The sequence below is a fragment of the Theropithecus gelada genome, chromosome 19 (genome assembly GCF_003255815.1).
Source record: "Theropithecus gelada isolate Dixy chromosome 19, Tgel_1.0, whole genome shotgun sequence".
In the NCBI taxonomy this organism is placed as follows: Eukaryota; Metazoa; Chordata; class Mammalia; order Primates; family Cercopithecidae; genus Theropithecus; species Theropithecus gelada.
The window spans coordinates 41110308-41133040 of NC_037687.1; the positions used below are offsets into that span (position 1 = coordinate 41110308).

General features: G+C 53.7%; 2 protein-coding genes across 4 annotated transcripts; one reads left to right on the plus strand and one right to left on the minus strand.

The window, feature by feature from the left end:
* Nucleotides 1-1371: 1371 nt before the first annotated feature.
* Nucleotides 1372-3832, minus strand: MRPS12 (mitochondrial ribosomal protein S12). 2 transcript variants are annotated; one of them, XM_025367983.1, is made up of 3 exons: nucleotides 3381-3832; nucleotides 3037-3104; nucleotides 1372-2061 (listed from the first exon to the last, which is right to left on the minus strand). In XM_025367983.1, exons 2-3 carry the CDS (start codon nucleotides 3086-3088, stop codon nucleotides 1691-1693), a joined length of 423 nt encoding a protein of 140 aa, XP_025223768.1. In that variant the 5' UTR covers nucleotides 3089-3104; nucleotides 3381-3832; the 3' UTR covers nucleotides 1372-1690. The 2 variants fall into 2 exon arrangements, with proteins under 2 accessions (XP_025223768.1, XP_025223767.1); XM_025367982.1 differs by having other exon boundaries at nucleotides 3208-3424.
* SARS2 (seryl-tRNA synthetase 2, mitochondrial) lies at nucleotides 3484-19774 on the plus strand. Of its 2 annotated transcripts, XM_025367973.1 has the most exons (17): nucleotides 3484-3910; nucleotides 8260-8355; nucleotides 12001-12030; nucleotides 12191-12267; nucleotides 12674-12743; nucleotides 12824-12878; nucleotides 14504-14567; nucleotides 14785-14890; nucleotides 15884-15931; nucleotides 16172-16280; nucleotides 16569-16614; nucleotides 16700-16787; nucleotides 16875-16984; nucleotides 18724-18817; nucleotides 18910-19002; nucleotides 19134-19199; nucleotides 19291-19774. In XM_025367973.1, the coding sequence occupies exons 1-17, from the start codon at nucleotides 3644-3646 to the stop codon at nucleotides 19432-19434; spliced, it is 1563 nt and encodes a 520-aa protein (XP_025223758.1). In that variant the 5' UTR covers nucleotides 3484-3643; the 3' UTR covers nucleotides 19435-19774. The 2 variants fall into 2 exon arrangements, with proteins under 2 accessions (XP_025223758.1, XP_025223759.1); XM_025367974.1 differs by lacking the exon at nucleotides 12191-12267 and having other exon boundaries at nucleotides 12603-12743; nucleotides 19291-19773.
* The last annotated feature ends 2959 nt before the right edge of the window (nucleotides 19775-22733 follow it).

The following is a 22733-nucleotide window of genomic DNA, read 5'->3' on the forward strand; positions in this document are numbered from 1 at the left end:
CCTTGAGGCCTCATGTTTACAATCAGGAGACCCTCAGGAGGCTGTGTTGAGCGCCATGAGGAACTCGGAGACAGCTATGATGCGCCTAACACCTCTCAGGCATGCACCCTTATCAGCGCCATTTGGTGCAGGCTCAAAGTGTAAACGACCTGCCCAAAGTCACCCAGTCAGTAAGCAGGGGAGGCAGGGCTTGGAGCAGTGCTGGGCTCCAGAGCCCAATGGTATGAACACAGTTCCCCACATCTTTTTTTTGTTGTTGAGACAGAGTCTCACTCTGTCACCCAGGCTGCAGTGCAGTGGTGCTGATCTTGGCTCACGGCAACCTCCACCTCCCAGGTTCAAGTGAGTCTCCTGCCTCAGCCTCCTGAGTAGCTGGGATTACAGGCACATGCCACCATGCCCAGGTAATTTTTATATTTTTAGTAGAGACAGGGTTTCGCCATGTTCGCCAGGCAACAAAGCCAGATTCCCACTCTAAAAAAATGGAAAAATTAGCCAGCTTTGGTGGCACACACCTGTGGTCCCGGCTACTCAGGAGGCTGAGGCGGGAGGATCATTGAGCCCAGGAGGTCAAGGCTGAAGTAAGCTTTGATCACACCACTATACTCCAGCCTGGACAAGAGTGAGACTCTGTCTCTCTCTCTCTCTCTACACACACACACACACACACACACACACACACACACACACACACATAAAAGAACAGCTTCCAGGTGTGGAGCAGCACACCCCATTGAATCCTTTCCACACCCCTTTCACATCAACATTACAATTACTGCCATTTTCCAGATGTCCATGCTTGAGGGCAGAGTTTATGTGCCCAGAACCCATGACCTGCAGGAAGGAGACCTGGGCCCCCCGTGCCACCTACCTGACTCCTAAGCTTAAAATAGAGTAGCCCTCTGCTGGGCGTGGCGGCTCACGCCTGTAATCCCAGCACTTTGGGAGGCCAAGGTGGGCAGATCACCTGAGCTCAGGAGTTTGAGACCAGCCTGGCCAACATGGTTGAAACCCTGTCTCTACTAAAAATACAAAAATTAGCCAGGCGTGGTGACGGGCACCTGTAATCCCAGCTACTCGGGAGGCTGAGGCAGAAGAATCACTTGAACCCGGAGGGCAGAGGTTGCAGTGAGCTGAGACCGTGCCACTGCACTCCAGTCTGGGCAATAGAGCAAGACTTTGTCTAAAAAAAATAAAATAAAATAAACAGTAGCCCTCCATGCGTGTTATGCACATAGAGCATCGAATTTAATCTTCAACAAGCCAAATAAAGGAGATACCACCAATGGAGCTATTATTTTCTGGAGGAGGAAACTGAAGCTCAGAGATGTCCCTTGCCACAGCCAAAAGGAGGGCAAATACTCCACAAGGGTTCACATCGCAAGGGCCAGGATGTTTATTAAAACCCCTTCCCAGCAGAGGGCAGTACAGTGTCTTGTCCCAGCAGAAAAGGTCCTTCATCCCACCCCTCTAAACACAGGAGCCAAGGGTGTTGACAGAGGGGCACCCTTTGTACCCCCACAACTCCTATGGCTTAACACTGGTCCTGATGGAAGAGGCGGAGCCAGAACTTGAATCCATGAGTAGCTGCCTCTAGAGGCGCAAAGGCCAGCATCAGAGGACCCTGTGGTAGCCGGGAGCGGAAGGTTCATGTTCTGCAGGGGTGCCCAGCCCACCATGGCCCCAGCTGTCACTTCTTCTTCTGCACGTGGCCACAGTCGTACTTGCCACGCACAACGGTGAGCTTGACGCCCGGCAGGTCCTGGGTGCGGCCGCCCTCCACAAGGACAATGTGGTGCTCCTGCAGATTGTGACCCTCCCCGGGGATGAAGCAGACGGCCTCGCGGCCCGTGCTGAGCCGTACTCGACAACACTTGCGATTGGCCGAGTTAGGCTTCTTGGGCTTGAGGGTGAACGTGGACAGGACCACACCCTTTAGCTGCGGCCGGCCTTCCGTGGGGCCCAGCTTCCGAGGCGGCCGCTTGGGAGGCCCCAGGCGGTGCATCTGGTTCAGGGTAGCCATGGAGCAGGTGGCCCAGAGCCGGGGAACCAGAGCTGGGCCTGGAGAGGGCCGAAAGCGGTTATTATGGCAGAGAACAGATCTTAGTGTAGTATCAACTCAATTTTGGTGTCTTAGGCATTGTTTCAAGCACTTTACAAGGATGCATTTGTTCACGTCTAGTGTTATTTACAGACAAAACTCTTCTTTATTATTCAAGGAAGCATTCCTTTTTTTTTGTTTTTTTGAAACAAAGTCTCGCTCTGTTGCCCAGACTGGAGATCAGTGACTCAATCTCAGCTCACTGTAACCTCTGCCTCCTGGGTTCAAGCAATTCTCCTGTCTCAGCTTCCCGAGTAGCTGGGACTATAGGCACCCGCTACCACGCTCGGCTAATTTTTGTATTTTTAGTAGAGACGGGGGTTTCACCATGTTGGTCAGGCTGGCCTCGAACTCCTGACCTCGGCCTCCCAAAGTGGTGGGATTACAGGCGTGAGCCACCACGCCCGACCAGGAAGCATTACTTTTAGTGCTGTTTAAAATAATAGGCTCAGTGGCTCATGCATGTAATCCTAGCACTTTGGGAGGCTGTAGAGGGATCACTTGAGCTCAGGAGTTAAGGCCAGACTGGGAGACACAGGGAGACCTCCGTCTCTACAAAAAATCAAAAAGTTAGCTGGTTGTGGTTCTGCAGGCCTGTGGTCCCAGCTACTTGGGGGACTGAGGCAAGAGGACCACTGGAGCCCAGGAGGTCAAGACTGCAGTGAGCTGTGATCACACCGCTGCACTCTAGCCTGGGCGACAGAGGGAGATCTTAAATAAATAAATAATAAAACTGACCGAAACTCCGCTTGACACGCAGTAGCCCTCCATGCAGCTGCTTCCCACCTCTTGCTCTAGCAGCCCGAGCTCCGCCAAAACCCCACCGTGTTTTTCCACCCCCGTTTCCCTCGGGGCTCCGACGGAAGCACACAAGTCCCAGAGCGAAGAACCCTCCTCCTCTAGCCTCGTCCCTGAAGCCCGAGTCCCCCACTTACCACAAGTTAGGGACGTGTTGAGGCCACGGAGAAGGCCAGACCAGGACATCATGCCGCCTGGGCCGTCCCTGTGGTAGGGATAAAAGATTCAGAAAGGAGGGAAAAGTGGCCGATCTGCAAATGCTGGCCGATCCGCTCTCAGGACCTTCTGGGTTAAATCAAAGGAAATACCTCTATAGGTCTAACCAAAGGCCCTCATACTGCTAATAGAAAGTGCCTCCGTAAATTTAGCCTCGCTCTGAGTGGGCTCCCGAGGACCCAACCACTCTCGCCCGCACACAGGAAGAAGTGGGAAACTGGGGAGAGGGCCTGGTAGATTTGGAGGACCCCAGGATTCCACCGACCTCACAGGCCCTAGCGGTGAGGTCGCGGACACGATGAATCCTGCCTCCAGCCTCTTCCGGGCGCTATCCGTGCAGGGATTGGCTGGTTCTGCCTTCGCGTCACTGAAGAGGCGGGACACAGACTACGATTGGGTGACGACCGACTCTATCTCGGTCGACCTTCCTCAGGATCTGATTGGCTCGTCGCGATCAGGATCGCTGCTTTGCAATTGGTCTAAACGCAGAGTGGGTGGGACGAAGTGCCGCCTTGTCCCCGGTCCAAAATGGCTGCGTCCATGGCGCGGCGCTTGTGGCCTTTGCTGACTCGTCGGGGGCTCTGGCCCCATGGAGGCTGGATCTCCAACGGCAATCCAAGGAGAAGTTTCGCTACAGAGAAACGAAACCGGAACCTCCTGTACGAGTATGCGCGCGAGGGCTACAGTGCACTCCCTCAGCTGGACATAGAGTGGTTCTGCGCATGTCCAGAAGAAGCCGCACGCGCCCTGGAGCTCCGCAAGGGGGAGCTGCGCTCGGCGGACCTGCCCGCGATCGTGAGTGTGCCTGCGCCGGCCGGCGGGAACAGGCTGTTTGTTTTGCGGAAGAATTGGGTCTGCAAGATGCCCTTCGGCAGGGGGCGAACCTATTGTAGGAATTTTAGTTCCTTCCCAAGTTAGCCAACGTCTTGTGCATGGCACCCATTTATGTGCCAGTTGTCCAGTGAGTGCTGAGGCTTTACTGTGTGCCAAGAATGCCTACTGTGTCCTAGACACGCATTATGCGCTTGTTTCTTACTCCTCACTGGGTACCTACTGTCCTCTAGGAACTTGCGATGTGACATTGCCCTCCGTGCTCCAACTTCATGGCAGCCTTTCCCTAAGACCACAAAGGAAAATGGGGAGCCAAGTGTGAATCGGACGGGGTCAGGGCTGGGGTGTGATGGAGCTCTTGCCTTTGGAGAGTGAGATAGGGAGAGTTCTGCACCTCCGCCACACATAGCAGGCAGTTAAATAGAGTTAATGAATGAATGAATGAATCCATTAGTGGATGGTTCTATTAACCTGATACTTAAGGTGCAACTGCTATGTTGAATTATGTGGTGAATAATAATAAAATTGCTACCACTTATAAAAGGGAATTAGGACCGGGTTCACGATATCTCTGTGTTGAGGTGCTAAGGATAGTGGGGTCCCCACTTCTTCCCATTCCTCTCTTAGACTCCCCTACCAGCCTGTTTGAAGTGCTTTATTCACTTTAACCTCATTTAATTTTCACAACAACTCTATGAAGTCGGTGCCATTATTTCTCCCATTATATCAGAGGAACTAAGGCTCCGAGAAGCTAATTCACTTGTGCTAGGTCATGCAACTGGGAAGTGGCAGAGTGGGAATATTAACCTGTGCTTTCTGGCCCAGAATCCACTTTTTTTGGTTGTTTTTTTAAGAGATAGGGTCTTGTTCTGTCACCCAGGATGGAGTACAGTGGTACAATTCTAGCTCACTACAACCTTGAACTTCTGGGCTCAAATAATCCTCCCACTCAGCCTCCCGTGTAGCTGGGACTACAGGCAGATACCACCACGCCCGGCTAACCTTTTGTATTTTTTGTTGAGACAGGGACTTACTATGTTGCCCAGGCTGGTCTTGAACTCCTGCGCCCAAGTGATTTTCCCACTCTGGCCTCACAAAATGCTGAGATCACTGGCATGAGCCACCACACCCAGACCCCACAATCTTAACTACCCTCCTGTGCCCTGTCATGATCTGAGTTCACAGTCTAGCAAAAGACTTTTTTTTTTCTGAGATGGAGTTTTGCTCTTGTCTCCCAGGCTGGAGTGCAGTGGTGTGATCTGGGCTCACTGCGACTTCCGCTTCCCAGGTTGAAGTGATTCTCCCACCTCAGCCTCCCGAGTACCTGGGATTACAGGCACGTGCCACCACACGTGCCTACTTTTTGTATTCTTAGTAGAGATAGGGTTTCACCATGTTGGCCAGGCTGGTCTCAAACTCTTGACCTCAAGTGATCCACTTGCCTTGGCCTCCCAAAATGCTAGGAGTACAGATGTGAGCCACCATGCCCTGCTAAAACACACATACAACTCTACATATATACTAATTACAATCTCTACATATATACATACAACTCTACATATATACTAATTACAATCTCTGGTGAATTTGACTACCTAGAGTAATCGAATTCATAGAGACAGATATATACTCATTATAATCTGTGATAAATGCTGTGAAGGCAAAGTGGAGGACAGCCTGGGAGGACTTCTCAGAGGAGGTGGCATTAAACAAAGATCCGTGGATTGAGAAATTGCCAGGGAAGAGGGGAGAAGAGTATCCCAAGTAGGGGACCAGAATATACAAAAGCCTGGAGGTAGGATGGAAAATTCCATTTGATGGCCATGTAGATAATTTAGAGCGTCACATCCTTTAGCAGGGTTTTTCAAACTTTGTGGCCAAGAGTAAGAAATACATTTCACATCCTGATGCAGACACACACCCAAAATTGAAACTAGTTTCATTAACAATTCTTGCTCTTACCATGTGTGATGCGTTCTTGTTCTTTAATTATATATCTGTCATTTGTAAAGTGCTAGTTGTTTTTTTTTGGCGGGGGGAGGGGTTTTTTTTGTTTGTTCTTTTGAGACTGAGTCTTCCTCTGTCGCCCAGGCCTGAGTGCAGTTGCGCAATCTCGGGTCACTGCAACCTCCACCTCCTGGGTTCAAGCGATTCTCGTGCCTCGGCCTTCCAAGTAGCTGGGGTTATAGTCGTGCACCAACACACTGGACTAATTTTTGTATTTTTAGTAGAGACAGGTTTTGCCATGTTGGCCAGGCTGGTCTCAAACTCCTAACTTCAAATGATCTACTTGCCATGGCCTCCCAAAATGCTGGTATTACAGGCGTGAGCCATCGTGCCTGGCTACTCTCTTCATTTTCAAAATGGCAGTTTAGACATGCATTTGAGTAGCTACTTGTTTTTTGTTTGTTTGTTTTTTTGAGATGGAGTCTTGCTCTGTTGCCCAGGCTAGAGTGCAGTGGCGCAATCTTGGCTCACTGCAACCTCCGCCTCCTGGGTTCAAGCAATTCTCCTGCCTCAGCCTCCCAGGTAACTGGGATTACAGCTGCCCGCCTCCACCCCCAGCTAATTTTTGTATTTTTAGTAGAGACGGGGTTTCACCATCTTGGCCAGGCTGGTCTCGAACTCCTGACTTTGTGATCCACCCGCCTCAGCCTCCCAAAGTGCTGGAATTACAGGTGTGAGCCACTGCAACCGGCCTCAAGTAGCTATTATTAAAAACAGAGCAGAAAATGACAAGTGTTGGCAAGAATTGTGTTGTGGAAACGTCGGAATCGTTGTGCATTGCTATTGGGAATGTATATACAAAGTGGTACAGCTGCCATGGAAAAAAGTATGGCAGTTCCTCAAAAACAAAATTTTTTTTTTTTTTTTTTTTTTTTGAGACAAGGTCTCACTCTGTCACCCACGCTGGAGTGCAGTGGCATGATCTTGGCTCACAGCAGCCTCTCAGGCTCCGTGAGACTTCCCAGGCTCAAGCACAAGCAATCCTCCCACCTCAGCCTCCTGAGTAGCTGGGATTACAGGCATGTCCCACCACAGCTGCCTAATTTTTGTATTTTTAGTAGAGATGGGGTTTCACCATGTTGGCCAAGCTGGTGTACCAAGTTCCATGGCAGCTGTACCACTTTATATACACTCCCAACAGCAGTGCACAAGTAGCTGGGATTAGAAGCGCGTGCCACCATGCCCAGCTAATTTTTGTAGAGACAAGGTTTCTCCGTGTTGCCCAGGCTGGTCTCGAACTCCTGGGTTCAAATGATCCACCTGCCTCAGCCTCCCATATTATGTATATTTTAACCGTTTTTTTGTTTTTGAGACAGGGTATCAATCTGTCACCCAGCTAATTTTTTTTTAAGTTTTTTTGGTAGAGGACGGGTGCTATGGCTCACACCTGTAATCCCAGCACTTTGGGAGGCCAAGGCAGGCAGATTGCTTGAGGCCGGGAGTTCCAGACCAGCCTGGCCAATATGGTGAAACCCTGCCTCTATTAAAAAGTACAAAAATTAGCCAGGTGGCAGTGGCGCGTACCTGTAGTCCCAGCTACTCAGGAGGCGAAGGCAGGAGAATCGCCTGAACCTGGGAGGCAGAGGTTATAGTGAGCCAAGATTGTGCCACTACACTCCAGCCTGGGTGACAGAGTGAGACTCTGTCTCAAAAAAAAAAATTTTTTTTGTAGAAGCAGATCTCCCTATGTCACCCAGGCTGGTCTGGAACTCCTGCACTCGCTCAAGCAAGCCTCCCACCTAGGCCTCCCAAAGTGCTGCACCCAGCCATGATTTTTTAAAGTGCTAGTTTAGAGATTTTTTTTTTTTTTTCTTTTTTGAGACAGAGTTTCACTCTTGCTGCCCAGGCTGGAGTGTGTAGTGGCATGATCTTGGCTCAGTGCAACCTCCGCTTCCTGGTTTCAAGTAATTCTCCTGCCTCAGCCTCCTGAGTAGCTGGGATTACAGGTGCCCGCCATCATGCCTGGGTAATTTTTGTATTTTTAGTAGAGATGGGATTTCACCATGTCGACCAGGCTAGTCTTGAACTCCTGATCTCAAGTGATCCACCCACCTCGGCCTCCCAGAGTTCTGGGATTATAGGCATGAGCCACTGTGCTCGGCCAATATGTCTGAATTCTGGGCAGTGTGTGGCCAGCTGAACCTCAAGGCATTCCAGTACTGAAGGGGAGGAGGGGAGGATGGCCACTGAGGGCTAGGTAGGGATCTCTGCCTCACTCCGCCGCAGGTCCGGATGGCCAGTGGGCTCCAGAGAGAAGGTTAGGGGCGATGGCTGCTTCACCTCCTTTCCTCTTACATCTACCCCAGATCTCGACATGGCAGGAGCTGAGGCAGCTGCGGGAGGAGATCCGGAGCCTGGAAGAAGAGAAGGAAGCCGTGACTGAGGCAGTGCGGGCCCTGCTGGTGAGCATGGGGACCTGAGTAGGTGGGAAATGGCCACGAGGGCGTCTCTGGACACAGGTAACAGGAAACTGAATTTAAAGAGCTTGCACAGGCTGGCGCGGTAGCTCACGCCTGTAATCCCAACTACTTGGGAGGCCTAGGTTGGTGGATCAACTGAGGTCAGGAGTTTGAGACCAGCCTGGGCAACATGGTGAAACCCCATCTTTACTAAAAATACAAAAATTAGCCGGCATGGTGGCGGGCACCTGTAATCCCAAGTACTTGGGACACTGAGGCAGGAGAATCGCTTGAACCTCGGAGGCGGAGGTTGCAGTGAGCCGAGATGGCGCCACTGCACTCCAGCCTGGGCCACAGAGTGAGACGCCGTCAATGAATAAATAAATAAACAAACAAACAAGCGTGAACAACATGGACATGCATTACCTCACATAGCGAGCCGTGCAGGACCCTGGCATCCCTAGGGTTGATTAATTAGCGGTTCTTCCAGCATCCCTGGCCCAGGTCCTTTCCTTCTCTCTGCACCGGCAACTTCACTGCACTGATCTTTCCTCAGTTTCCCCATCAGGGTTTCCAGATGGCTGCTGTAGTCCAGCATCTCCTCACATGACTCTGCCAGGGGAAGGAGACAGAGACTTCTCTGGCTTGAGTTCCTTTTTCAGGAGCAAGTACACCTTTCCTGAAGCATCCAGCAGAGTCCCCTCGTGCCCACTGGGCCCAGACCCCCACCCACTCCAGCTGTCAGCCAGAGGAATGGAGTTCCGGCAGCCAGCACAGGCTGATCAGAGGCCAGCGTCCAGCTGGGCCCACTTCCCCTGAAGGGTGAACTGAGTCAGAGTTCTGTGGGGAAGGAGGAAGAAGGGATCTTTATTTGATTTTTATTTTTTTGAGACCGAATCTCACTCTGTCACCCAGGCAGGAGTGCAGTGGCATGATCTCCGCTTACTGCACCCTCCGCCTCCTGGGTTCAAGTGATTCTCCTACCTCAGCCTCCCGTGTAGCTGGGATTACAGACATGTGCCACCACGCCTGGCTAATTTTGTATTTTTAGTAGAGATGGGGTTTCACCATGTTGGTCTCATGACCTCGAACTCATGACCTCAGGTGATCCGCCTGCCTTGGCCTCCTAAAGTGCTGGGATTACAGGTGTGAGCCACACGCCCGGCCTGGAAGGAGGGATTTTGGGTTAGACAACCAACAGTGTCTGCCACAGAGGGCTTAAAAACAATCATAAAAACAACAGCAGACTTTTATGTAGACATCGCTATGCATCACACCAGGTGCTTTCGGTACTCTTAATCCTCACAACTATTTGTGACATAGGAACAATACAAACCCAGTTTTACAGCTGGGAGAAAGTGAGGCCCTAAGAGTTTAAAACGGGCCTAAGTGGCCGGGTATGAGGGGTATGCGCCTGTGGTCCCAGCTACTCTGGGGCTGAGGCAGGAAGATCGCTTGAGTCCGAGAGTTTGAGGCTGCAGTTAGCTATGATCGCACCATCACACTCCAGCCTGGGTGACAGAGCGAGACCCTGTCTCAAAGAAAAAACAACCAGAGCGGGGCGCGGTGGCTCACTCTTGTAATCCCAGCACTTTGGGAGGCCGAGGCAGGCGGATCACAAGGTCAGGAGATCGAGACCATCTTGGCTAACACGGTGAAACCCCGTCTCTACTAAAAATACAAAAACTTATTCGGGCGTGGTGGGAGGCACCTGTAGTCCCAGCTACTCAGGAGGCTGAGGCAGGAGAATGGCATGAACCCGGGAGGCGGAGCTTGCAGTGAGCTGAGATCATGCCACTGCACTCCACCTGGGCGACAAAGCGAGACTCCCGTCTCAAAAAAAAAAAAAAAAAAGTACCTAAGTCTCACAGCCAGGAAGTGGGAGAGGCAAGGTTCGCACCCAGGCAGTTGGTTTTTACCACTCTGTTTGGAGGCCTCTCCCACCGAGAATCACATCTCCCAGCACCTACTGAGTGGCTAGCCTCGGGCTGTCTACATCATGGACAGTCAATGGAAGCAACACAATGGATCATTTAATGTTCTTTGAGTGCTAACTCATCTTCTCAGGGAAGCTGCACAACAGCCCTGCCCAGGGAGGTCCTGTTATCATCCCACTTCACAGATGGGGATACTGAGGCTCAGAGGGGACAGAGATTTGCCCAAGGGCTCACAGCATGTAGGTGCCCAACATTCAGACCCAGGCTGTTCAATTCCCTCAGCTGCTTAGGATCATGGAAGGTTCAGAATGTCAAGGGGCCTTGGGTGCAGGCCCTCGAATGCACAGACAGACTTTACCTCTCCAAGCCTCCATTTTCAAATCTATGGACAGGGTATATTAGTCCATTTTCTTCTTCTTTTTTTTTTTTTTTTTTTTTTTGAGACAAGAGTTTCACTCTGTCACCGAGACTGGAGTACAGTGGCATGATCTTGGCTCACTGCAACCTCCACCTCGCAGGTTCAAGGGATTCTCGTGCCTCAGCCTCCCGAGTAACTGGGATTACAGGCATGTGCCACCATACCCGGCTAATTTTTGTATTTTTAGTATAAGGTTTTAGAGACGAGGTTTCTCCATGTTGGCCAGGCTGGTCTCCAACTGCTGGCCTCAGGTGATCTGCCCACCTCAACCTCCCAAAGTGCTGGGATTACAGGCGTGAGCCACCATGCCTGGCCCCATTTTCACACTGCTATAAAGAATACCCGAGACTGGGCTGGGCACAGTGGCTCACGCCTGTAATCCCAGCACTTTGGGAGACCAAGGTGGGCGGATCATGAGGTCAGGAGATCGAGACTATCCTGACTAACACGGTGAAACCCCATCTCTACTAAAAATACGAAAAAAAAAAAAAACTAGCCAGGCGAGGTGGCGGGCACCTGTAGTCCCAGCTTCTCGGGAGGCTGAGGCAGGAGAATGGCGTGAACCCGGGAGGCGGAGCTTGCAGTGAGCCAAGATCGCGCCACTGCACTCCAGCCTGGGCGACAGAGCAAGACTCCGTCTCAAAAAAAAAAAAAGAATCGCCGAGACTGGCTAATTTATGAAGAAAAGCGGTTTAATTGACTCACAGTTCCACGTGGCTGGGAGGCCTCAGGACACTTACAATCTGGGCAAAAGGGGAAGCAAGGCACTTTCCCTTCCATAGGGTGGCTGGAGACAGCCAGAGGGGGTAACTGCCAAACACGTTTAAACCATCAGATCTCGTGAGAACTCACTATCACGAGAACAGCATGGGGGAAACCGTCCCCAGGACCCGATCACCTCCCACCAGGTCCCTTCCTCAACAGGTGGAATTGCAATTTCAGATATGATTTGGGTGGGGACACAGCCAAACCGTTACCACAGAGTTTCCATGAATGCCTACCTCCTAAAGTGGATTATGAAGAAATCATGGCATGGGAGAGCCCTGTGCATAGAGCCTGGCATGGAGGCAGCACTTCCTACATGGAGCTGCAGCTGTGATTACTGTTAATTATCTTGCCTCCTTGAAGTGTTAGCAATAGAGAAATGGAAGCAGAGTTGCAGAGGGACCCAGCTAGGCACTGACAGAGCAGGAGACTAAGATCCTCTGGCCTTGTTTGACCTTTCACTCTTTTTTCTCTTCCCCACCCTCAACTTTATCAACCTAATCACCCACCCTGTCTCTTTTCTACCAGGCAAACCAGGACAGTGGTGAAGTGCAGCAGGTACTGTGGAGAGTTGATGTCCTATCCAGGGTTGGGGGTGCACAGGGAGGATACCCTGCCAGTCACTATTCCACTTTTGTAACAGAAAACAGCTCAAACAGGTCTAAGGGGGAAAAAAAAAATAGGCTGTATTGATGCATGGAACTAAGACTGGCTTCAGGTATGGCTGGATCCAGGTGCTGGCTCCATGTTTGGTCCTATGTTCCTCCCATTCCCAGGCCAGCTTTCTGTCCTTGTGTAAGTGGGAGGCAAAGTCAAGCACTTTCCTGATAGCTCCGGTTAAAGTCCTGGGGCTGATTCTCATGAGTTCAGCTGGCATCAGGTACCTGTCTCTGAGCCAGTCATTGTGGCCAAGGCAATAGAACGTTCTAGTTGGCCAGGCCTGATTCTTTTCCCCACGAACCTGCCATGTGATGGTGAGGGAAGTTCCTGGAGAGACATTCAGGATGCTGGGTCTGGAGAAGAGGTATGAATGTCCACCACAGGGGCTCTGGCAGTCAGGATCAAGGTCTCACACTGGTTGAGGGAGTCCTGACCCTCTCCCGGGCTGACCCCACCTGTGCTGTCCCCAGGACCCCAGGTACCAGGGTCTGCGGGCACGTGGCCGGGAGATCCGGAAGAAGCTTTTCCCCCTGTACCCCAGGGAGGCCCAGCTGGAGGAGCAGTTCTATTTGCAGGCGCTGAAGCTGCCCAACCAGACCCACCCAGACGTGGTGAGCACCGTGCTGGGTGGCAGGGAGGCCAGGGGCCCGCCTAGTGCCACCTTCCCGTGACTCCTGCTGTCTCCCTGCAGCCCGTCGGGGATGAGAGCCAGGCTCAAGTACTCCACGTGGTCGGAGACAAGCCAGGTGGGCCACACCCCCGGCCTGGGAGCTGACAAGCCCTGTGGTGTGGGGGTTCTGGGGTCTCGGGGTGGGGGCCCCTGGGGTCTGGGAACTTGTCTGGAGCCTGGAGAACTCCTGGCGGTACAGGAGGTGGCTCCAGCGTCCTGCCTTGGCCGGGCTCGAGCCTTCTCTGAGAGGCGGTCCTTGGGTTTTCATTATCTCCCGCTTCACCATTGGGCAGTCTCACCTTGTGTTGTGTGATTGTATTGTATGTGTATGAGTGTGTGTTGTGTATGCTGTGTGTTGTGTGACATGTGTCGTGTATCTGTGTGTGTCTGTATCTGTGTGTGTGTGTCTCTGTCTGTATCTCTGTGTGTGTATATCTGTGTGTGTATCTGTGTGTGTGTGTATCTGTGTGTGTGTCTGTGTCTGTAGCTCTGTGTCTGTATCTGTGTGTCTGTGTGTGTCTCTGTGTCTGCGTGTGTGTGTGTGTCTATATCTGTGTGTATCTGTGTGTGTGTCTTTGTGTGTATGTGTATGTGTCTGTATCTGTGTGTGTGTATCTGTGTCTTTGTGTGTATCTGTGTGCGTGTCTGTCTTTGTGTGTCTGTATCTGTGTGTATCTGTGTGTCTTTGTGTGTATCTGTGTGCGTGTCTGTCTTTGTGTGTCTGTATCTGTGTGTGTGTATCTGTGTGTCTTTGTGTGTATCTGTGTGCGTGTCTGTCTTTGTGTGTGTGTATCTGTGTGTCTTTGTGTGTATCTGTGTGCGTGTCTGTCTTTGTGTGTCTGTATCTGTGTGTCTTTGTGTGTATCTGTGTGCGTGTCTGTCTTTGTGTGTCTGTATCTGTGTGTCTTTGTGTGTATCTGTGTGCGTGTCTGTCTTTGTGTGTCTGTATCTGTGTGTCTTTGTGTGTATCTGTGTGCGTGTCTGTCTTTGTGTGTCTGTATCTGTGTGTCTTTGTGTGTATCTGTGTGCGTGTCTGTCTTTGTGTGTCTGTATCTGTGTGTCTTTGTGTGTATCTGTGTGCGTGTCTGTCTTTGTGTGTCTGTATCTGTGTGTCTTTGTGTGTATCTGTGTGCGTGTCTGTCTTTGTGTGTCTGTATCTGTGTGTCTGTGTATCTGTGTCTGTACCTGTGTGTATCTGTGTATCTGTGTGTGTGTCTGTCTCTGTGCGTGTCTGTGTGTGTGTGTGTCTGTCTCTGTGTGTGTCTGTATGTGTGTGTGTGAGTGTGGGTGTGTGTGTGTCTCTGTCTCTCTGACCCCCTGCTTCGGTCCCTGTCTCCGGGGCTTTTTCTCCCCAACTCTGTGCCTCCTTCTCTCTGATCCTCCTCCCTTCCTCGGGGTGTTCCCTTCTCCTCCGGCCTCTCTCCTGTTTCTAACTCTGCCTTCCCCACCCCTCCTCTTATTCCCGTCTCTGCCTCCTCTCATTTCCTCTCCCTGTCTCTGCTTTTCTCTCCCTCTCTCCGTCTCTCTTTTCTTCCCTTTGCTCACTCCCTTTCCCTCTCTTTCCATGTCTTCTCCCTTCTCTCCTGCCCCTCCTTTACTTTCTCTCACCATCCCTCCTCCCTGCTGTCTCTGGAAGCTTCTCTCTGGGCCCCGTCCCTCTCCCCCCACTGCCTTACACCGGTGCTTTTCACCCACATCCAGCTTTCTCCTTCCAACCCCGAGGCCACCTGGAAATTGGCGAGAAACTCGACATCATCCGTCAGAAGTGAGGCCCTCCCCTGGCTCCCAGCGCCCCTCTCCCAGCTGCCCGCACCCAACAGCTGGCTCCTGCCTCGTTGGCCTCAGCGTGAGATGTGGAAGTGCCATGAATCTTTGATGCCCCAGCCCCACCCAGTAGCTGGGCCTCTTCCCCCGGGTGTTTGCGTCCCCACGTTCCCTGCCAGCCTGGCCCATGTGCACCCACCTGTCTGCTTGTCTCCTAGGCGCCTGTCCCACGTGTCTGGCCACCGCTCCTATTACCTGCGCGGGGCTGGAGCCCTCCTGCAGCACGGACTGGTCAACTTCACATTCAACAAGCTTCTCCGCCGGGTATGGGCCAAGATAGGAGGGCTGCCTGGAGGGGGTGGCATCGAAGCTGAGCTCAGAGGGCCCAGCGGGGATGGGGATGACCTATCCTCTGCCCTCGTCACTATTCTCAGAGCTTCATGTGCATCATTGACACATTTAGTCCTTACGACAGCTTTATGAAGTGGGGGGTGTCATCATCCCCACTTTAGAGAGAGGGCTTGAGGCCCAGAGAGGGGAGGTACCTGGCCCAAGGTCCCACAGCCAGTCTGGAGCTGGGCCTGGAGCCTGTGCTTAGAATCGTTGCACCTCACTGCCTGCTTGTGGTATAAAGGGAGCATTTGGGAATCACAGCATCCATTGAAACATGGCAGGGACTGGTTACATGGAGCACTGGTCACGGCGAGGGACTGAAACATTTCCAGAGGGTACTAGGGAGCCATGGGAGGCCTTTAAGCAGGGGAGGGTGTGGCCAGATCTGTACTTTTTGTTTTTGTTCTTTTTTTTTTTTTGAGATGGAGTCTCACTGTGTCACCCAGGCTGGAGTACAGTGGCGCAATGTTGGCTCACTGCACTGCAACCTCCACCTCCTGGGTTCAAGCAGTTCTCCCGCCTCAGCCTCCCGAGTAGCTGGCATTACAGGCACATATCACTATGCTGGCTAACTTTTTTTTTTTTTTTTTGGACGGAGTTTTGCTCCGTCGCCCAGATTGGAGTGCAGTAGCACGATCTCCATGCCGGCTAATTTTCGTCTTTTTCGTAGAGACAGGGTTTCGCCATGTTGGCCAGGCTGATCTCAAACTCCTGGCCTCAGGTGATCTGCCCACCTCAGCCTCCCAAAGTGCTGGGATTACAGGTGTGAGCCCCTGCGCCAGCCCCTGCCTCAGTTTTGTCTGAGGAGGAAGGGGCTTTGGAAGCTGCTGGCTCCCTCTGCAGCGCCCCTTCTTCGGGGCTGAGCTTGGGGTCTGGGTCTGGTAGGGGTCCCAGCTCTGCTCACTCATCCTCTCCCCTGAACAGGGCTTCACCCCCATGACGGTGCCAGACCTTCTCCGAGGAGCAGTGTTTGTGAGTGAGGCCTCTGCTCCGCTCCCCTCACCCACCTGGGTGTCAGGCCCTGTCGTGGGTGCCCGAGGCAGGGAGACCTGAGGAGACCGCCCTGGGGCCGGGCTGAGGGGGCCGGGCCATACCAAGGAGGCCAGGGTGGCTCCAGATGTGTGCAGGGGAGGAGCTGGGGTTGTGACTGTAAAACGAGAGAGGCCAGGGTTACCTGTCCCCTGACCCCTGTGGCCTGGCCACCTCCCCCAGGAAGGCTGTGGGATGACACCAAATGCCAACCCATCCCACATTTACAACATCGACCCTGCTCGCTTCGAAGATCTCAACCTGGCTGGAACAGCGGAGGTGGGGCTTGCAGGTGAGGATTGGGTGGTGGGTGGGTGGTGGGGAGGAGCAGGACGGATGTGGAAGGACAACTGGGAGCATCCAGGGAGCGCTGGGGGTGACCACCTGCCCAGAGCAGCTCAGCAGCCCCAGGGCCAACGTGTACGGTTGTGTAGGTTGTTAACTGAACAGCAGTACAGTGACAGTCCAGCCCTGGGCCTTGACCTGGGGTTGCATCCACCAGAGGGAGTGCCTCTTACTCTCCCAAAGGCTTCCTCTGGGCACTGGCAGCCCTGGCTCACCCTGTGGTCTCTCCTCCCAGGCTACTTCATGGACCACGCCGTGGCCTTCAGGGACCTGCCAGTCAGGTGACACCTGGTTTCCTTAGACCCTGACCCTACTTGTGACAATCACTCTTCCCTCCTTGACCCGACTTTCCCTGCTCTCTGCCAGGATGGTTTGTTCCAGCACCTGCTACCGGGCGGAGACAAACACGGGACAGGAACCCCGGGGGCTGTACCGAGTACACCACTTCACCAAGGCTGGTGTCGCTGGGACTAAACGGGGCTGGGGTGGGGGGTCACCCCGAGAGCTCAGAGCCTCCTGACTCCTGTGCCCTCTGTCCCAGGTGGAGATGTTTGGGGTGACAGGCCCCGGGTTGGAGCAGAGCTCACAGCTGCTGGAGGAGTTCCTGTCCCTTCAGATGGAGATCTTGACGGAGCTGGGCTTGCACTTCCGGTGCGGAGAGGGGCTGGGGTCCCAGGGATGGCAGGGGTCGGGTAGGGGAGGGATGAGGGGCTGGCTAGCTGCCCCTCGATCTGGAACCACCTCTCCAGCCCCCTCGTTGCCCCCATTTTCCTGTATAAGGATTACAGGAGCATATACAGGATCCCAGTCTGTCTGCCATGGGCCAGTGGCCCCTCACAGGACTGGAATAGAAGCAGGAACAGCACACAGTGTGCCAGAGTGGAGACCAGGCTTCTTTCCTCCTGCGCTCCCCCTCTCTCTGGGCCACTGCCTCTTCTGTGTAGCCCAAGATGCTTTTTCACCTCCCAGCGGGAAGTGGGGGTGGGAAAAGGGGGAGCCAGAGGTTGTGACCTCCACTTCCTCTCACCCTGTCAGTCACACGCAGCTCTCAAGAGAGGCTGACAAATGTGGACTTCTTTTCTGGGTGACCCATTGTGAAAAACTGGGAGCATGGGCCGGCTGTGGGGTCTCACGCCTGTAATTCCAGCACTTTGAGAGGCCATGGCAGGAGGATTGCTTGAGGCCAGGAGTTAGAGACCAGCCTGGGCAACATAACGAGAGCTAGTCTTTACAACGTTTTTTTTTTGGTTTTTTTTTTTTGGTTTTTTTTTTTTGAGACGGAGTCTCGCTCTGTCGCCCAGGCTGGAGTGCAGTGGCCGGATCTCAGCTCACTGCAAGCTCCGCCTCCCGGGTTCACGCCATTCTCCTGCCTCAGCTTCCCGAGTAGCTGGGACTACAGGCGTCCGCCACCTCGCCCGGCTAGTTTTTTCTATTTTTTAGTAGAGACGGGGTTTCACCGTGTTCGCCAGGATGGTCTCGATCTCCTGACCTCGTGATCCACCCATCTCAGCCTCCCAAAGTGCTGGGATTACAGGCTTGAGCCACCGCGCCCGGCTACAACGTTTTTTAAAATTAGCCAGGTATGGTGGCACACACCTGTGGTCCCAGCTACTTGGGAGACTGAGGCAGGAGAATTGCTTGAACCCAGGAAGTGGAGGCTACAGTGAGCTGTGGTCATGCCACTGCACTCTAGCCTGGGCAACAAAGTGAGACCCTGTCTCTAAAAAATAAATAAAGGCCGGGCATGGTGGCTTACACCTATAACCCCAACACTTTGGGAGACCAAGGCAGGCGGATCACCTGAAGTCAGGAGTTCGAGACCAGCCTGGCCAACATGGTGAAACCCCATCTATACTAAAAATATAAAAATTAGTGGGCCGTGGTGGCACACACCTGTAATCCCATCTACTCAGGAGGCTGAGACAGGAGAATCACTTGAACCCGGGAGGTGGAGGTTGCAGTGAGCAAGATCACGCCACTACACTCCAGTCTGGGCAGCAGAACCAGACTCTGTCTCAAAAAAAAAAAAAGAAAAAAACGAGGGTGCCTAGAAGGTGCAAATGTGTGAATGGCCGCTGTGAACAGCCGGTGGACCCTGCCATGTGCCTTTCCTCCGCTCCCGTCAACCTCTTTTGTGCCTCCTCCTCCATATACAACCTTCACCATCACCACCCCTGGCCTCACAACTCTCTCCTTTGCCACGATCATCTCCTCCTTTTTATTTGTTTGTTTTTTGAGTAGATGAGGTCTCCCTATGTTGCCCAGGCTGGTCTCAAACTCCTGGGCTTTTTCCTGGTTTTTGGCTGCTTTCTCTTCCATTGTTTCCATTTCTTCCTCCTGCTCCTCCTCTCACCCGCTGACCTTCCCCACGCCTTTGTCCTTGGCTGCAGGGTCCTGGACATGCCCACCCAGGAACTGGGCCTCCCTGCCTACCGCAAGTTTGACATTGAGGCCTGGATGCCAGGCCGAGGCCGCTTTGGAGAGGTGAGCCCTGTGCCACTGGGGACGGGGTGGGCAGGAGGACAGGCCTGACCCCGGATCCCTGGTCCACTCAGCCTGCCGCTCCTCCACGCCAGGTCACCAGTGCTTCCAACTGCACGGATTTCCAGAGCCGCCGCCTCCACATCATGTTCCAGACCGAGGCTGGGGAGCTGCAGTTTGCCCACACGGTGAGACCCACATAGCCTCCTGCCCGCGTGCCCTCGCCCGCAGCCTCTGCCACCCTAAACCCACCCACCTTGGCTCCTCCCCGGGCCCGGCTTGGGGTGGGCGCCTGGTTCCGAGCATGGCTGTCTTGCAGGTGAACGCCACCGCCTGTGCTGTCCCCCGCCTCCTCATCGCGCTCCTGGAGAGTAACCAGCAAAAGGTGAGGGGTGGAGGGTCCCACTAAGAGAGGCAGCTCAGTGCAGGGAAGGGCTGGGGCATCTGCAGTGTCCTGAGGTCTGCTCTGTCCCCAGGACGGCTCAGTGCTCGTGCCCCCTGCCCTCCAGCCGTACCTCGGCACCGATCGGATCACAGCCCCCACCCACGTGCCTCTCCAGTACATCGGCCCCAACCAGCGCCGGAAGCCTGGGCTGCCTGGCCAGCCTGCTGTAAGCTGAGAACCCACCCTCAGCAGCCCTAGAGGGCGTCACTGCTTCCTGGAGCTCAGGAGACCCCGGACACCTGGGACCTGTGTTTCTGAGCCTGTCCTGACATCTGCGTTCCTCCCGTCAGCTCCACGCCCAGGCCCCTGGACCCTGGGGTCCACCTCTCCTCTGTCTTTGCTGCCTCAGAGTCAGTCACTGAGCCTGTTATCATTGAGGGGTCCCAGTGGGAAACAGGACCTCTGGACTTGATGGTTCTAGGGACAGGAGAAGCAGAGGAAGGGGCCTCCATCCCTCCTTCCTTCCCTCCCACAGTGCTGAGCAAAAAGTCCCCAATAAATGGTCAGGACAAAGGCCTCTGTGGATCTGTGCACAAGGGAGATGCCCAGCTTTCCAGGAGCTGCTGGGCAGCTGCTCAGAGGCGCTGTCCACAAAGGGTCTGTGGCTGCAAAGACCATGGCTGGAAGTGCCCAGCCACCCCCCAGTGCACGTGGAGGCTGGTCTGGGGGCCACCAGGGAGCTGAGAGGATGCCAAATTCTCTCCCCTTCCTCCGGGACAACCCAGAACAGAGTCACTCTCTGAGGGTCCCTTTGAGCTGACCCCGGCCCCAGCCTCACCCCTCAGTCCCCGGCTCCCCACACAGCTGTCCCTTCTGCAGCTCCAGGTAGGGGCCCAGTGGGCATCGCAAACTCAGGGAAGCCACCTGGTCCTCTGATCACTTTGCCTGCACCGGCTCCTCCTCAGGCACGCCCATCCCAGGACATTTTCCTGGCTGCCCAGGCCATAACCCTTCAGGTTAGCCTCGACTTTTTTGTCATCCATATCCACTTCATTAGCAACCCTGGCAACACCGCCTTCAGAATATTTCCAGAATCTGGCAAGGTGCAGTGGCTCATGCCTGTAATCTCAGCACTTTGGGAGGCCAAGGCAGGCGGATCACCTGAGGTCAGGAGTTCAAGACCAGCCTGGCCAACATGGTGAAACCCCATCTCTACTAAAAATACAGAAATTAGTCAGGCGTGGTGGCGCATGCCTGTAATTCCAGCTACTCGGGAGGCTGAGGCAGGAGAATCGCTTGAACCTGGGAGGCAGAGGTTGCGGTGAGCGGAGATCATGCCACTGCATTCCAGCCTGGGCGACATAGCGACACTCCGTCTCAAAAAAGGTTTCCAGACTCTGCCCACTGGTCTCTCCTCCCTGACCCCACCTTGGCCCTGCTCCCCGATTCGTCCCCTTTGGTTAACCCTGGAAACCTCCTCACTGGCTCCCTGCTCTCCATCCTCGCCACACAGCCAGAGGGACCTGTGAGCGCCTCAGTTTGGTGACCCACCCCTCCTCAGAGGTCTGTGGCTTCAGGGTAAAGTGGTCATCAAGGCCCCTAAGACCCCGCCTGAGCCACTCCGCCTTCCTCTTTGGCCCATCTCTCTGTCTTGTTTGATCCACCCGACCCGCCTTGCTGTTGAAACTCTCCAGACTCCTTCCTGCATTTGCATCGGTGAGTCTCCCTCCCTGGCTGTGTCTCCCCTAGATGGTGTGTGCTGGCCTCCATCTTATCACTCAAGCCTTAGCTCAAATGTCACCTCTTCCAAGAAGTCTTCCATGACCACAATGAAACCCCCGCAGCACTCTATCTACATCTGAGATACCTTTTTTTTTTTGAGATGGAGTCTCACTGCCCCAGGCTGGAGTGCAATGGTGCGATCTCGGCTCACTACAACCTCTGAGAGATTCTTGTGCCTCAGCCTCCTGTGTGGCTGGGATTACAGGCAAGTGCCACCACGTCCAGCTAATTTTTTGTATTTTTAGTAGAGACAGAGTTTCACCATGTTGGCCAGGCTGGTCTTGAACTCCTGACCTCAGGTAATCCGCCCTCGGCCTCCCAAAGTGCTGGGATTACAGGCATGAGCTACCATGCCCGGCCTGAGATACTGTATTTTTTATGCATTTCTGCCTTCCTTAATATGTATTGTGTGTCAGATACCAGCTCCAGGAGGGCAGGCGTATCCACCAACTGGCTCACTGCTGTAGCCTCAGGTCTAAAACAGGACCTGGCATGTAGTAGAGGCTCAATAAAAATGACTGGACTGAAGGTGCTTGGATGTGCGCAGTTCCCAGTACCAGGCACTTCCCTAAATACCATACACACAACTATTTAATCCTCACTGTCCACCCATGGAGTAGGTTGTCACCCACCCTATTTACAGTGAGGAAACAGGTCTTAGAGAAGTTAAGCGGATGTCCTGGGCTGCACGGCCGGCACATGGTGGAGCTGGGGCTTAGGCCAGAAGCCAACTGCAACCTCTGAGGAGGCAGGTTTATGAGACCCACTCAGCCAAGCATAGTGGCTCACTCACGCCTATAATCCCAGCACTTCGGAGGCCCGGGTGTGGGGATCATTTGAGGTCAGGAGTTTGAGACCAGCCTGGGCAACATAGCAAGAACCCCTCTCCACAAAAAATGAAAAAAATTACCCTGGCCCTGATAGTGCAAGCCTGCAGTCCCAACTGCTCTGGAGGCTGAGGCAGGAGGACCCCTTGAGTCTGAGAGTTTGAAGTTGCAGTGAGTTTTGATTGCGCCACTGCACTCCAGCCTGGGCAACTAACAAGACCTTGTCTCTTAAAGAAAAAGACCTGCTCTCTGGATGAGAAAACAGGCCCAGGAAGGGAAGGAGTTGCCTGAGGTCTGTCTGTGAGTGGCTGCCTCTGGGTCCCCACCCAGGTCCACCTGCCAGCATGGAGGGCGAGTGTACCAGACCATGCTGCTCTGGGAAGAGACCCCCCAGGCCAGGTATGGCAACTCAGGCCTGTAATCCCAGCACTTTGGGAGGCCCAGACGAGAGGATCACTTGAGCCCAGGAGTCTGAGACCAGCCTGGCCAACAAAATGAAACCCTGCCTCTACAAAAAATAAACATTATTAGCCAGATACGGTGTGCACGCCTGTGGTCCCAGCTACTCAGGAGGCTGAGGTGGGAGCATCAGTTGTGTTCAGGAGCCTGCAGTGAGCTGTAATGGCGCCACTGCCCTCCAGCCTGGGCGACAGAGCCAGACCTTGTCTCAAAAAAACAAAAAAGGGAGGCCCCCACCCTCCGCGCTGCGCTCCTGGCCAGAAGCCTCGAGGGGAGTGCGTGCAGGGCAGAGGCCTCATGAATAATTGAGGGTCTCAGGCAGGCGGCCGCCCTGCAGATGTCGCCCCAGCACGGGTGGGGAGGGGGCGGCAGTGACATCACTTCCTCCCCTGCGGGGTCCCCGCATGGGTTATAAGGCACTGCAACCCTGGCCCGCACAGTGCCTTGGACCCGTGGGACGCTCACC